This window comes from Hippopotamus amphibius, chromosome 7 (assembly GCF_030028045.1).
Source record: "Hippopotamus amphibius kiboko isolate mHipAmp2 chromosome 7, mHipAmp2.hap2, whole genome shotgun sequence".
Lineage (NCBI taxonomy): Eukaryota > Metazoa > Chordata > Mammalia > Artiodactyla > Hippopotamidae > Hippopotamus > Hippopotamus amphibius.
Window position 1 is genome coordinate 97,752,806 of NC_080192.1, and position 15,540 is coordinate 97,768,345.

General features: G+C 38.9%; 2 protein-coding genes across 2 annotated transcripts in view; both read right to left on the reverse strand.

Moving 5' to 3' along the window:
* Positions 1-886: 886 nt before the first annotated feature.
* The window catches only part of C7H2orf74 (chromosome 7 C2orf74 homolog), a 53,706-nt gene continuing 39,052 nt past the window's right edge, over positions 887-15,540 (reverse strand). The window contains exons 3-5 of the mRNA XM_057741915.1: positions 2,097-2,210; positions 1,846-1,996; positions 887-1,060 (exon numbers count right to left, since the gene is read on the reverse strand). Of these exons, the coding sequence (XP_057597898.1) occupies positions 887-1,060; positions 1,846-1,996; positions 2,097-2,122 (351 nt within the window). The 5' untranslated portion in view covers positions 2,123-2,210. The remainder of the gene's footprint in view (positions 1,061-1,845; positions 1,997-2,096; positions 2,211-15,540) is intronic.
* LOC130856901 (cytochrome c oxidase assembly protein COX14-like) lies at positions 11,925-12,161 on the reverse strand. Its single transcript, XM_057741916.1, has one exon. It carries the CDS (start codon positions 12,159-12,161, stop codon positions 11,925-11,927), a length of 237 nt encoding a protein of 78 aa, XP_057597899.1.

Here is a 15,540-nt window from a genome sequence, read left to right on the forward strand (position 1 = left end):
GTCCCAGATCACAGGGACTTCTCTCCATCAAAGGGCGTTAGTACCCCCATTTAGCATTAGTCACACATTCTAAATTACTTTATCACTCATTCTCCCAATCACTCAATAAACATTTATTAAGCATATGCTGTATACATGACAATGTGCCAGGCCCCTGAATCAAATGCTATGTTTTCTTTTTCTCTCTCTCATGCCCCTTACACATCTTACAAATGTTTACTGCGATGGTTTGGGTGATGGTGTACTGGTCTGTACTGTCATATTCCACATATGAAAAGGAAATTTTAAACTACTGAAATCAAGAATAGTATAATTTCAGGATTTGCCTAAGTAACTGGATATTTTGTTGGTTGATGGTAGTTGTTTTGATATCAATCTTAAAAAGCAGTTTTCAGGACAAGAAAGATTTCAGGACTGAATTCAAAGGGAATAACGTAGTAGGAGATACTAGTCCTAGTTACTGGAAGTTTCCATGATGATAGCAGTAATGTTATTTGGTCATAAATGCCTGTGGTCAAAGCATCAAGAACCAGCGCTGTTTCCAAAGTCTTCCTTGAATATGATTTACCTAATAGACATCTGCACAAACACAAATAACTTTATTCACATGTCAGAACAGTGATTGAGTAGACACAGTTTTAAAGACACTTAATACAATCAATTTCTTGAACTCAGCTTTGAGTTTTTAAAAATCTATAGTCAAGCTCCAGATATTTTACTTATAGAATTTTGCACATAGTCCACCTTTTCTGCACAAAGGTAAAATACTCTCTGTATTTACTTAATTTCCCATTATTTTGCTGTTTCAACATGATTTAGGACCCCCCAAGTCATTTCATTGTTAGTCTAAGGTTACATTTCTTTCACTCTCAGCCTTTTTTGAGATTCATTTTCTCTCTTTATGTAATCGAGTATAGCTTCGAGCTATAGGGTTGTCCTTTCCAAGGTCCACAACAATTACCTCCCTAGAAAATGTCACCCCTTTTAAAGGTCTTTTATGGTTATCAACAACTGAAGGACTTCCAGTGACAGGTATGGGTGGTTTTTGCAAATAGTCATCCTGTAGGAGAATGGAACAAACAGTATAAATGATCAATTTATGAATGCAAGAAGCCCTGCTTTTAAAAATATAGGTTATATGTACATTGTTAACAAGGAACAGAAAAAGGATTTCTAAATGATATAGGAAAGCAGTAACAATCCATCATGATCTAATTTTCACATTTCTATGGCTATAAAAACACACATTGCTATATTCAAATAGCACTTGGTAATATGTGTTATTCTCTCTACAAAGCAGTCAAACCCAAGAGCCACCTGGACCATCATTCTGTCTCCAACTGGCCATGGGTCTTATGTTGGGAGGGCATGTGACTTGTTCTTATTAGGGAGACCCAAACATGGAGGCCCTGGCAATGTTTACAGGCTGTTGTAGAAGGAGCCTGGAAATAGAACAGGTGTTTGGGGTATGGTCCTGAGCTTGGCCATGGAGGAGGAGTGACTTTGAACAACTCATCTTATTTTCTAATTTGTGACATGAGAGGGTTGGATCCCCAAATGATCTCCAAGGCCTCCTCCAGCTCTAAGATCTTAGGATTCTGAGCAAAGGGGAATTATTAAGAAAAGTTAATATTGTAATCATTGTAAAAATACAAAAAATGTAATTGGTTTAACAAAATGAAGCAATAAGCTAAAAGTAATAGTTTAAATGACTGTGAACACTGCAGTCCTTCCAGATACAAACCTAAGTTATAGACAAGATCATCCTTCATTATATCTAGCCAAGAATTTACCTCTTCTTCAATCAAACTCTAAATGCCCCTTATGAGTAGAAAAGCCCATCACCTCTTGAGCATTTTCTCCAGCATTCTCAGGCTTTTGCTTCTTTTTTATTTTATCCTCCTCTTCATCCTCCACGTCCTCTCCATTTCCTAAGGCCACCACCTCTTTACTCCGTCTCTGGACAAGAATGCCAGGCCTTATAGGTACAAGAGTCCTAGAAAATCATTCAGCAAGGCTTTTAAAATTCATGCATTTTAGCCACCATTATCACACACAAAAATGGCATTCTACCACATCCTAAGACCCAGACTTACTTTTCTTGGTCTCCTAAATTGTTCATCTCTGTATTAGCAGCTGTACAATCTTCACCTCCATTAGCATCTATACAAGGACCTTTTTCTGTCTCTTCATCTGTCCTGCTTTGGGAACTGAAATCAAAGAGGAAAAAATTTGGGAAAGAAAAAATGGTCTTGATGTTAAGGCTTGGAAAGGAACCTGACTTTTAAAAAGCGAATGAGCATTTCTAAAACCCTGAAATAGAAAAATACAGATAGCTACAGCATTATTAATTGCTCTATTTTAAACTGTTTCCTATTATTTCTAGATACATTTACTAGTGTGACTTTAAATCTGATCCCAATTTATCAGCATGGATTTATACCATTTATATAAAAAAAACACCAATAGAAAGAAGATGCAACCGAGGCAAATTAGAAGGATGATAAAGAAAGTGAATGCTGTGGTTTCAAGGCTCATAGGGCTAGCTAGAGGCCTCGCCGCTCTCACAGTCACAGACTGTCCAAATATTCCTTTCCAGCTCAGTTTGAATGTAGTTCTCTTGTTCTTTAAGTTTTCTAGAAACAGAAGAATAAAAGGATGTTTTCGTTGTTGTTCTTTTGATCAGCTTCATAAAAGATGCTCTTGTTTTTGCAGTGTGGACTCACACTGGTTAATTTCTCTCCATAAATGTGGTGGGGGCTGAGGTGGCTACAGGGGAGACTGAGCTGGGACACATGGGACTCAGCTCACCTCCCCTCACTCCAAAAACTATCAGAATCCAGAGGACAGAGGAATTGGAGCAGCTGGAGCCGAGCCCAGCTCCCCATTCTTCTGTCTTCAGTGACGTCATAGAATCACGGAACCGTTGAGTTAGAGGAATCAGAGCACTAGCCCAATCCTACCCATCACCTTAAGTCCGGAGAACCACGAAACTCCCCCCTGGGCTGCAGTTTGTCCTCTTCTCTGAGAGGGCTGGACTGGAAGCTACATGGCACCATGTTGGCCACTCTTTGGACAGGATTTTCTTCCTACACTCCTAATACCATCTTTCCTTTCTTACCCTGAGGCTATCTTACTGTTTCACAGACCATTAACAATCAGTCCACTTCCTTCTTATAAAATTCGTCTCCATAGCCCTGAGGTCAGTAATCAAGCTACTTCTTAATGGTGTTCTCCCCAGGCTGACTAGCCCATGTCCTTCCTATCCCACATCACTGGACATAATTCCTGGACACACAAGAAAAGTGGCAGCTCTAGAGGCCATAGCTGAAGAAGCAGGAGTAGGATAAGATGATCAGAGTAAAGATGACCCCCCCACCTGGCCTAACTTCAGGTGAGTAAGTAAGATCCGTGACACGGACCGGGAGAGTAGAGCTAGGATTTTCTGAGAACAGGAGGGTATAAGGAATATTGCAGCAGCTACCAACTATGTCTGGAAAAGTCAGAAGGTGAGCCCTGGGAGGTCTGTGGCTGCAGCGACACTGGCTTTTCTCTAGAAGGGCAGGGACAGTGATTTCTTTATCTTTGAATTCTCTAAGTCAGAACCTGCAAATTCCATAAACGTTGAATGAATGTGTGTGTGCGCGCGTGTGTGTTTGTGTGTGTGTGTGTACACGCGCCCGTACGCGCTGTGTTTGTTGGAGGGTTAAGGCCAAAGCTGCTTTTGCAGAATATGTGAACATCTGAGCCACTCCTGGCAGAGTCAACAGAATTTTTGGATGCTTCCTCCAGTTAAAGTTCCCAGATTAAGACTCAGAGCTTGTCTCACCCTCCTTACTCTACAATGCTGCCAGACTGAGATTTTGAGAGCCCAAATTTCCTGTGTCATGTATTCTAGCAATGCACAATGGTAATATTTTATATCAACCTACAGGTCCAGACAAATGTAAAAACCCATCAAACTGTGTGCTTAAGATTAGCACACTTCATGTCCTCTGCGGTGTGGATATTATACATGAATAAAGAGGTATAGTTTTTCAGTCCCATGCCTAAATTTGAGAGTGTGTGGTACAAAGAGTGATGAGGGACTGGAGTGCACTGTTGCTGGTTGTTTCTGCCTCTAGGATAGTTTGCTACACATATTCTGAGGCCAGGGACATTCAGCAAGAATACAGTAGTAGCAAAAAGTAAGGGCTGATAAGACTGTGTCATAAGGGCTTTCTTTACTGAATGTGGCTTTGGAACTGATATCTTAAAATGTTAGTTAACATAATTCTGAATATGTATAGTTAATATAATTAGAGTATGATTAATACAGATTCTGAAAAGTAGAAGGTTATCAAACTTTGGTCTCCAAATGACATTTTATTTTCTTTTTATAAATTTATTTATTTATTTATGGGCTGCATTGGGTCTTTGTTGCTGCACATGGGCTTTCTCTAGCTGTGGTGAGCAGAGGCTACCCTTCATTGTAGTGCACAGGCTCCTCGTTGCGGTGGCTTCTCTTGTTTCAGAGTACGGGCTCCAGGCATGTGGGCTTCAGTAGTTGCAGCAAACAGGCTCAGTAATTGTGGCTCACAGGCTCTAGAGCGCAGGCTCAATAGTTGTGGCACATGGGCTTAGTTGCTCTGTGGCATGTGGGATCCTCCTAGAGCAGGGATCAAACCCGTGTCCCCTGTATTGGCAGGTGGATTCTTAACCACTGCGCCACCTAGGAATTTCCTAAATCACATTTTAAGTGCATTGGACTGTAAGCTCTGTGATGCCATGGAATCTTGCTCAGAGATAGGTCTCCAGAACCTAACACAGTGTGCCTTGCACACAGAAGGTATGTGCTCAAAAATTATTTGTGGTGGAACGTACTACCAATTCTACAGAAATAAAAAATATTCTAAGATAGTGCTATGAACAATTGTATGCTAACAAACTGAATAACCTAGATGAAATGGAAAAATTCCTAGAAACAAAAAACCTACCAAGACTGAATCATGAAGAAACAGAAAATCTGAATAGAACTATTATAAGAAGGCTGAATCAACAGTCAAAAAACAAACAAAAACAACCTCCCAACAAAGAAAAGTCCTGCCAGATGGTTTCACTGAGGAATACTATCAAGCATTTAAAGAACAAACACCAATGTTTCTCAAGCTAATCCAAAAGAAATTGAAGAAAAAGGAATACTTCCTAACTCATTCTGTAAGGCCATCATTACCTTGATACCAAAGCCAGGCAAAGATACTACAGAAAAAGAAAACTAAAGACCAATATCTTTTATGAATATTGAGGCAAAAATCCCCAACAAAGTAAAAGCAAACTGAATTTAGCAGCATATTAAAAGGATTATACACCATGACCAAGTGGGACTTATTCTTAGAATGCAACGATAGTCCAACATACAAAAATCAACATAATATACCATGTTAATTGAATGAGGAGGGGACAATGATCATCTCGATGAAGAAAAGGCATTCACTGAAATTTACCATCCTTTCATGACAAAACACTCAACAAGGTAGGAATAGAAGGAAACTACCCAGCGTAGTAAAGTTCATATATAGAAACCCCACAGCTAATATCATACTCAATGGTGAGAAAATATTTGCAAATCATATATTTGATAACAGATTAATATCCAGAAAATATGCAGAACTCCTATACCTCAACAACAACAAAATCCAATTCATATATGGGCAAAGGACTTGATTAGACATTTCCCCAAAGAAGATATACTAATGGTCAACAAGTATATGAAAAGATGCTCAACATCACTAATCATTAAGGAGCTAATCAAAACCACAATGAGATACCACCTCACACCCCATGAAAAGGCAATTATTTAAAAACAAAGGAAAAACAAAAAGTGTTGGTAAGGATGTGGAGAAATTGGAACCCTTGTGCACTGCTGTTGAAAATGTAAAATGGTGCGGTCACTACGGAAAACAGTATGTCAGTTCTTCAAAAATATTAAACACAGAATTTCATATGGTCCAGCAATTCCACTTCTGAGTGTATACACAAATGAAGTAAAAGCAGGGACTCGAACAGTACACCCATGTTTATAACAGCATTATTTACAATAGCCAAAAGGTAGAAACAACCAAACTATTCATCCACAGGTGAGTAGATAAACACAATGTGGCATACACATACAATGGAATCCTATTCAACCTTAAAAAGGAATGAAATTCTGGTGAGTTACACATGCATGAACAGTTGAAGGCATTATGCTAAGTAAAGTAAGCCAGATACAAGAGGACACACATTTTATGAGTCCACTTATGTCACATTCCTGGAATATACAAATTCATAGTACAGAAAATAGAATAGCAGTTACCAGGTGCTGGGGGACATAGCAAGTTATTGCTTAATGGATATAGAGTTTCAGTTTGGGATGGGGAAAGTGTTCTGGAGATGGATGGTTGTGATGGTTGCACAGCAATGTGAATATACTTAATGCTACTGAATTGTACACTTAAAAACGGTTAAAATGGTAAATTTTGTGTTGTATATAATTTATCACAATTTTAAAAAATTATTTGTGTAACAAAGGAAAGGTAGCTCACCTGTAAAGTGGCCTGATACAAGGCAGGCACTGGAGAAACAAGACACTCAGCACATAGAGATCTTGTTTCAACCTCCATCCATTTGCTCAATTTGTTTCTCCACTGTAACTATCCTCCCCCTACCTCAGCCCTTTATGTGTCCCCACCTCTAAATTTTTCGAGACTTGGTTCTTCGACCACTCTTCCACGATGCCATCACCACCCACTGGACTTCCTTCCTTCTTGCTTTTGCTCAGTGACACACCACATCACCTGCCTACATCCCAAACCCTTGTCCTGTTCAGCTCCAGCCACAGACATGCTGGAAAGTGGCAGATTCTTTCACATTTATTCCTTGACCCCAGACTCCCAGAACCCTGAAAATTTCATTCCCTCCTGTTATCAAAACCTGCTTTCTAATCCTTCATACCAAGAATGCCTGATAGAAATTTAAAGTGTTTCCACTCTCAAGGATATTTGTATCTTAACAAGAGCTTAAAGCAAAAGCAAGACAATCAGGGTAGAAGTTCAGGCATCAGCCAGCAGATGGGGAGTTGTCTTTGGAGCAAGGGGGCACCCTTCTGGTGCTCTGGCATCTTCCACGTTGGGGTCAGACATCAGCTCCTCCTAGGGTTAGCCGTTCTGCCTTGCCTCCCTCTCTTGCCTTCAGTCTCCTTTGGGGTGGTGGCCAGAGGATATGGACTTCTGGCAACAGGGTCCACAGAAATTTGTGCTCCAGAGGGGTCCAGGGTGCATGTAAATCCCCAACCACCTCCCTAAGGGCTTGATCCATGTGATCTGATTAGCTCCTCTGACAGAAGTATGATCCCTGAATTGCAGGATCAAGATGAGGACATTCAAAGCACCCACAATTCACAGCTGCCTGAATATGGAAATCAAGAATGAGAACAGGACCCAGGCCTGGCTGATCAGAACAGTCCACAGTTCAGAGGTCAACACGTGACCCAACCAGCTCGGTTTGTCTCAATGTCAAGACATTTACAGAAACTATCATCACAGAAGAGAGCAGAGCTGAGAGAGGCGTATAGAGAGAGACAAACTGCAGATGACTCTGCTTGATCTAACCATGCGTGAAGCCTTGATTTTCAGTGTGGACTGGAAGCGGGGCTTTCAGTTATAAGAGCCAATGCTAATATAGCATTTTGGCTTAAGCTGGTTTGAGTGGGGTTTATGGCTCTTGCAATCCAAGATTCCTAACCAAAACACAATGTAACCAACATCACAGTGCCTTCCTTTCTGGGCTCTGGATTCCTAACAAGAGATTACCTGATTCCTCACACAAGAGCCACTGAGCCTGTCAACCATGTCCTGACCTTGTTGAACATTAGATAGGTTCCCTCTAGCCTCCAAGGACAAGTGGAATAAAATGAGTACCTTTTTTCTTTCATAAAATTAGTGCAGCCTTTTTCCCTACTACAGCTAGCGGGGCTGCTTGGAGGTCTTATTTTAGATTTTAGGAAGTTGCTGAAGCTCATCAATGTTGAGCTGTGATATTTAACAGGGCACTTGGGTTGAAATAGTTTTTTTCCTTCTACCTTAATGGCCAAAACTTGTCACTTTTTACTAGATTAAAGAAGAAAAAAATGACACTAAACATCATGGTAAATGGCTAATATTTCAGTACATATAAAGTCCACACAAGAGAAATGTTCTGCTGAGAAGCCTTCATTATTTATGATTCACAGTTAACCTTTTCAAGCAGAAGCTGTTGAAAACTTCTGAAAGTCATTGCAGCTTGATAAGGTTTTTAGGTAATCCATTAATCACCCAGTTGTTTCTCACGGAATAAGTAACACTGAGCTATACAACAGGAAACGCTGCCCTCAGCAGAGGTGATGACACCAAGACAGCACTTCTCTCATTAAGGAAACGGGCACCAATCCAAAAATGCCACAGTTAAGCAGAAGAGCCTACAAATTCACTGCAAAAGACTTAACAGAACTTTATAGCTAGTATCTATTCATCTGGAATTGAAATGTCTTTGAGAGAGAGTGTCAGAAGCAGTGTATCATTAATATTACATTATAACCACCAAAATTGGATAAATACCTTCCTGGCTTCAACCACGATAGCCACAACACCCGTGCATACACCCATCCTAGGCCACATTTTAAAGTCCCTCTGTCTTGCAGTCTTGGTGAGGATGGAAAAAAATAGAGTTGAGGATACCACTGAGCCATCATCCCAGTGGTCCCATGCTACCCTTCTGGTTTGTGAAGGGCATAGCTAGGCTGCAGGCAGAGGAGAGTGTTCTTGCCACATATTTGAGCAGCTTCAGCCTTGCCCCATGCTACACAGTTAGTGAGGATCAAATTCCATGGACCTTGAAAAACAGATCGGTTTAGAGTCCATACTCCTGAGATGTTTGGGAAAAGTGTTAAAGCTGACCTGATTCATCAGTTCCTGGGAGCCGTCCTGACCTTAGGAATCCAACCCAGGGAAGAGGCGATGCAACGTTCTAGCCTACCCCAGGGTTTGTACAGGCTGAGGCTTTTGAACTGACATTGTTCTCAAGCCCCCTTTCCATTTCCCATCCCTGCAACAACCCAGCACCTATAACAAGCAGTGGGAACCATAATCAAGGGGCAGATGGGAGACTTCCTTTGGTGTTTTAGTTTGGAAGCTCGAGTCTTAGAGGTTGATGGCAGTGATTTTTTTCTGTTTTTTCCTTTTCTATTCATTCTGTTCAATCTGTAAGCTTTTTGCTTTTATTTCCTTCTAAACATAATTTTCTCTAAATCATTTGTACTGTTATGATTTTATATATCTTATTTTAATGTTTTAGTTTTTATTTATTTGATCAACCCTTTGACCTCAACATTTCTGAAACGGATATTAAGGAATTATCTAGGGCAGGGCTACACTAACTCAATGTGGTGAAGGAGCAGGTTTTTGTTTTTAATCTCAATCCACTGAGGACCATTATTTTAGTAAAACAGAATTAAAGCAATGATACACTTGGATATCACAACAATGTAAAATAGTTATTTAAAGTTTCTAGGTATTCCCCACCCCCAGAGGGAATAGTGCAATTTTTTTTCCTTTTAAAAAGTTTTATTGAGATATAATTGACATACGCTAAACTGCATATATTTAGTGTACAATTTGATATTTTTTTATTAGTCATCTATTTTATACATATTAATTTATATATGGCAATTCCAATCTCTCAATTCATCCCACCCCAACCAGTGTCTAGGTATTTACTCTCAATTTCTGCATTTAGTTGCAACCAGTGACAATTAGGGACCAGCACCAGTTCACAGGTCACATTTAGTGTATCACTGGTTACCAATTCCCTGATTTGTTTTAAATGGCATCTTTCATTGTAGAAAATTTAGAAAATGCAAAAAAACCAAAATCTCTTATGATTCCACCACCTAGGGAGAAAAACTTTTGAAATATACTGATATTTTATATTACATACTGATATATGTATATATATCACTTATATATATACAAGTGGTTTTATATATGTATATGTAACTAATATATATAGTGGTTGCACAACCATCATCACAATCTAAATTTAAAGCATTTTTATCACCTCTGAAAGAAACTCTGCCCATTAGCAGTCACTCCCTACTCCCCACTCCCTGGTCTCTGGGAACCACTAATCTAATTTCTGCCTCTACAGATTTGCCTATTCTTGACATTTCATATCAATGGAATCACATAATATGTGGTTTTTTGGTTTGGCTTCTCTCAACTTAGCGTGTTTTTAAGATTCATCCATGTTGTGGCATGTAACAGTATTTCTTTCCTTTTTAAATAACATTATATTCTATGAAAATATCAAATTTTGTTTATCCATTCATTAGCTGATGGACATCTGGGTTGTTTCCATTCTGGCTGTTATGAATAATACTGCTATGAGCATTCCTGTATAAGTTTTGCATAGACATATGTTTTCATTTCTCTTGGGTAAATACCTAGGTGTGAAATTGCTGAGTCATATGGTAACTCTGTGTTTAGCACTTTGAAAAAACACACATATATTTTATAATTTTAAAAACTGGAACCAGTGCATATACTTTGTTAAACTTAACATCATTTTTATTATGAACATTTCCCAGTCTTTCAATAATCTTCAAAAAGATGACTTTTAATACTTACACATTTTATGTAAGCATAACAATTATTTTCTTATTGTTCGACAACTTACTGCTTTTATATATAGCACTGATGTGCATATTTTTACATATGTGAACACAAGTCTGATACCATTAAATTTTTACTTTTATTAAATATTAATCTTTTATTTTCAAAAGCTTATTGCTTCTGGCTCTTTTAAATCTCATCCATTTTGTGTCATTGCTTTTTGGCTCCGAATCTCTCACATATTGATCTATTATTTTTAACTTCTATTTATTCCTCCCCCCCTTTTTTTAACTTTTATTTATAATTTCTTAGATTCAATCTCCTCTCAACCTTTGTTAAGGCAAAAGCAATATTCTGCTTTAGGTTTAGAAACTGTTAAAAAAAAAACACTTTGATTTCATTATAATTTGTCTCAACTTATACAAAGGGGGATAACAAAAGGGGATAATAAATCACAATCATCTAAAGAACTCAACACTTATTCTTTATATATATATATATAAATTTATTTATTTATTTATTGGCTGTGTGGGGTCTTCATTGCTGCTCATGGGCTTTCTCTAGTTGCGGCGAGCAGGGGCTGCTCTTCATTGCAGTGTGTGGGCTTCTCACTGTGGTGGCTTCTCTTGTTGTGGAGCACGGGCTCTATGCACATGGACTTCAGTAGTTGTGGCTCACCGGCTCTAAAGCACAGGCTCAGTAGTTGTGGCGCAGGGGCTTAGTTGCTCTGTGGCATGTGGGATCTTCCCAGACCAGGGATTGAACCTGTGTCCCCTGCACTGGCAGGCGGATTCTCAACCACTGTACCACCAGGGAAGTCCCCCAACACTTATTCGTGGGTTTTTTTTTTTTGGTTTTTTTGTTTTTGGCTTTGGGAGGAAAAAAACTAGAAGAAAATATGCATCGATGATGTGACAAATTTTAAGGAACATGTTTCATAAATAAGCACTATTTTCCATAAATGCACTTTTTCTGATTTGAAGCAATTTTTTCTTTCTTTCTTCTTCCTTCCCTCCCTCTTTTTCTTCCTTCCTTGCTTGCAAAATACTTAATGTCTGTAGGTGTGCCTCACCGTCTCATTCCTGTATGATTCGCTAGCCTCTCCAAACTGGCTGAACCAGGAAAAACATGGGCACTTTTCCCCAGCAGAGTTCGAAAAGTATTAAAGCCCTGGTCTTCTTGACTCAGAAATGATTGCAGTTGAGGTCCTTCCACAGCATGCCTCAGGCCTCCCTGCTCAAGAAAAAAAACCCCCCAGTTCTACAGGACTCCAGAGGTCTTCTGTTCTTCTGCAGCCTGCAGCTGGGAGCGGCGCCGCTGGAAATAGCTGTAGGCTCGGGTACCGCAGAGGTAGCCCCCATACACAGCGAGGAGCATCATGGAGGTGGAGAAAGTCTTGTAGCCAATGTCAGCTAGTCGCTCGGCAGTTGGCATGTTGCTCTTGTCTAGAATCCGGCTCCAGACGCGCGCGAGGGCCCCGCGTGTCAGACGCAGCATAAGGACGCCCAGCGAGGCGAGAGCGTGTGTCGGCGGTGCCAAGCAATTTTCTGAAGTCTGGAAGTTTGTCTTTGTTGCAGACGTCAAAGTCTTTCTTGATCACAAGTCTTTATTACCCTATTTGAATTAAAAGAAACCCCAGATTCACAAATCTGCCCTTTGACTGATTTAGTTTTTTAGAAACTTGCTTAAACTTGATTAATCAAACACTTTCAACTTTTCTACTACCTTTTCAAGCTCAAGGCAAAAATGATCAGGGTACATCACTGATTACCCAATGCTTCCTCTCTGTATAAGATTTTGGTTACCGTTGGGCAAAAAAAAAAAAAAAAAAGAAAAGAAAAGAAAAACAACACTTTTTAGTCGACTTTATTTTTTAGATTTCAAAATTTACAGAAAAATTGAGAGGACAGTAGAGGATAGAGAGTTCTCATATACCTCGCGCCCAATTTCCTCTATTATTTACATATTACATTAGTGTGGTACATTTGTTAATGAACCAACATCAACACATTATTAATAACTATAGTCCACAGTGTTTCAGATTTCCTCAGTTTTTGTCTAATGTCTTTTTCTGGTCCAGGATGCTACATTATAATCTAATTGTCTCCTTAGACTCCTCTCTGCTATTCATGTTTCTTAGACCTTCCTTGTTTCTGATGACCTTGACTGTTTTCAGGAGAACTAGTCAGATATACTGTAGGATGACCCACTATTGGAATTTGAACATATATTTTTTATTCCAAGTTTTCTCTGAAGTAAGACACGTGTTCTTAATTCCATATCTTCTATCCTTCTATTATTGATTTACTCAAACATTTTAAATTGCCTCTTCCTCTTTGTCTACATTTATATTTTTCCTTTATTTACATTGATGTTTGGTAAATAGCATAGCCAAGCTGTAGGCATAGCTTTAAGAAGACAGCCCACTCTATGGCAGGGGGTGGCAGCACCCCCATCCTGCACATCCTAATCCATTCTCTAGATCTGATCATTCTACTTCTAGCCTTAGCACCTATCACCCAAAGGCCTCACTTCCTAATAACCTTGGGGGTTAGGATTTCAGCATGAATTCTGAAGGGACACATTCAGACCATAGCATCAGCCAACACCACGTGGAACAGATCCCAACCATCCAGCTGATCTAAGCCAACCCATGGAATCGTAAGAGGTAAAAAACCCCAAACCCCATTTCTTAACAAATGAAAATTACAGGGTTTACTCTACATCTGAATAACACCTGTAATGTAGTCTTACTACACTTCCTTGAAAAAATTTGAATCTCAATCTGAACAGGTCTCTAGATCTAACTACCAGTTTACAGGAAACATAAGGGCCTGAGGAACATGTCAAACAATGCTACAGGGGGCAATCATCTAAAAACACAGACTATGGGAAAATCATGTAGGAAGATAACCTAGTTTTGTCCAACAACAAGAAATAAAGGAGATTCTGAGGAAAACCATAGATTAAAAGAGATTTAAGATACCTATGAAACAAGTACAACATGTAAACCTCATTCAAGCCTTGATTCAAACAAATTGTACTAAAAAAGAAATAAGACATTCAGAGAAGTGTGAACACTGATTGGGTAGTTAATAATACCAAGAGAGTGTTGTTAAAATGCTTTTAGGTGTGATAGGTATTGTGATTATTTTTTTTAAAACATTCTAATGTTTTAGAGGAATATACAGAAATATTTATAGATTAAATTACATGATGCCTGGGACTGTTGTTTTTTTAATTAATTAATTAATTAATTAATTGGCTGCATTAGGTCCTCATTGCTGCACACGGGCTTTCTCTAGTTGTGGCGAGCGAGGGCTACTCTTCATTTTCGTGTGTGGGCTCCTCATCGCCGTGGCTTCTCTTGTTGTGGAGCACGGGCTCTAGGCACATGGGCTTCAGTACTTGTGGCACTCAGGCTCAATAGTTGTGGCTCATGAGTTCTAGAGCACAGGCTCAATAATTGTGGTGCACGGGCTTAGTTGCTCCACGGCATATGTTATCTTCCTGGGGCGGGAATTGAACTTGTGTCCCCTGCATTAGCAGGCAGATTCTTAACCACTGCGCCACCTAGGAAGTCCCTGGGATTGTTTTAAAAATAATCTGGATAGGGAAAATGAGGGGTCTGGATGATATAAGATTATCCACATGTTGATAGTTGTTGAATCTGGGTGATGGGAACATTGGGTTCATTATATTATTCTCTCTGCTTTCATATATGTTTGAAACTTTCAATAACAAAGCATTCAAAAATACTTTTAAAAACTGTCCCTATGGTATTTGCTATAATAGCAAGTATTTGGAAACAAACTAGATGTTCACAGTATGAGAACAGCCAAAATAAATGTAGTATACTTGTATAATGAAATAATACATACCGTAGTTCTCAAACTTTTTGATCTTGGAAATTTTAAACAATTAAAATTTTAAACAATTTAAAAATTATTAAAGACCCCAAAAGTTTTGTTTATGTAGGTTGTAACAATTAATATTTGCTCTACTATAAATTAAAACTAAAAATTAAAAAATCTGTATTGATATATTAATCATTTTAAAATACAAATAATAAACCCATAAACATGTATTAAACAGAATGTGGGACATGCAATATTTTACACTGCAGGATGCTTTCAACTGCAAGTAATAGAAAATGTGACTAGGGAATTCCCTGGTGGTGCAGTGGTTAGGACTCCATGCTTCCACTGCAGGGGGCACAGGTTCGATCCCTGGTCAGGGAACTAAGATCCCCCAAGCCACATGGTATGACCAAAAAAAAAAAAAGTGACTAAAAATGGCTTAAATAACAAGAGATTTATCATCTCACATGACAAGAAGCCTGATGGTAACAAGGCTCCAGGGTTGATTAATTTCAGGATCAGTGACATCATCAAGGGTCAAGATTCTTTCTATCTTTCCTCTTTGCCACCTCTGTTCATGAACAGGCCTCCTCATAGTTATGAGATGACTATCAGAGCTCTAGGTACCACACAAATGTCAAAGGCAGAAAAATGGGACCATCTGGGGTTCAACATAAACATCAAAGACTGTGGTTCGTGTTTCATTTAAAACACTATAACATTGTAAATCAACTCTACTCCAATATAAAATAAAAACCAAATTAAAACAATAATAAAATACCATAGGCCAAGTTATAGGGTTGACAGTGAGAATGACCTCTCTCTCCCCCAAGTTTTCCCCTGAGCACTGGAAAGGATGCCAGCAATGCAACTGGATGTCCTAAGCTAATAAATATCATGCAAATGGAATATTAGGATGATAAGCAAGAAAAGTCCTCAAATTTAAAGAATAAACTAATTATTTTTATTTTATTTACTGCATACTTTTGCATTATGCAACATTTTCACCTATATCT

Excerpts from the sequence above, each read along its gene's own strand:
- LOC130856901 (XM_057741916.1), bottom strand. The coding sequence starts at position 12,161 with ATGCTGCGTCTGACACGCGGGGCCCTCGCGCGCGTCTGGAGCCGGATT.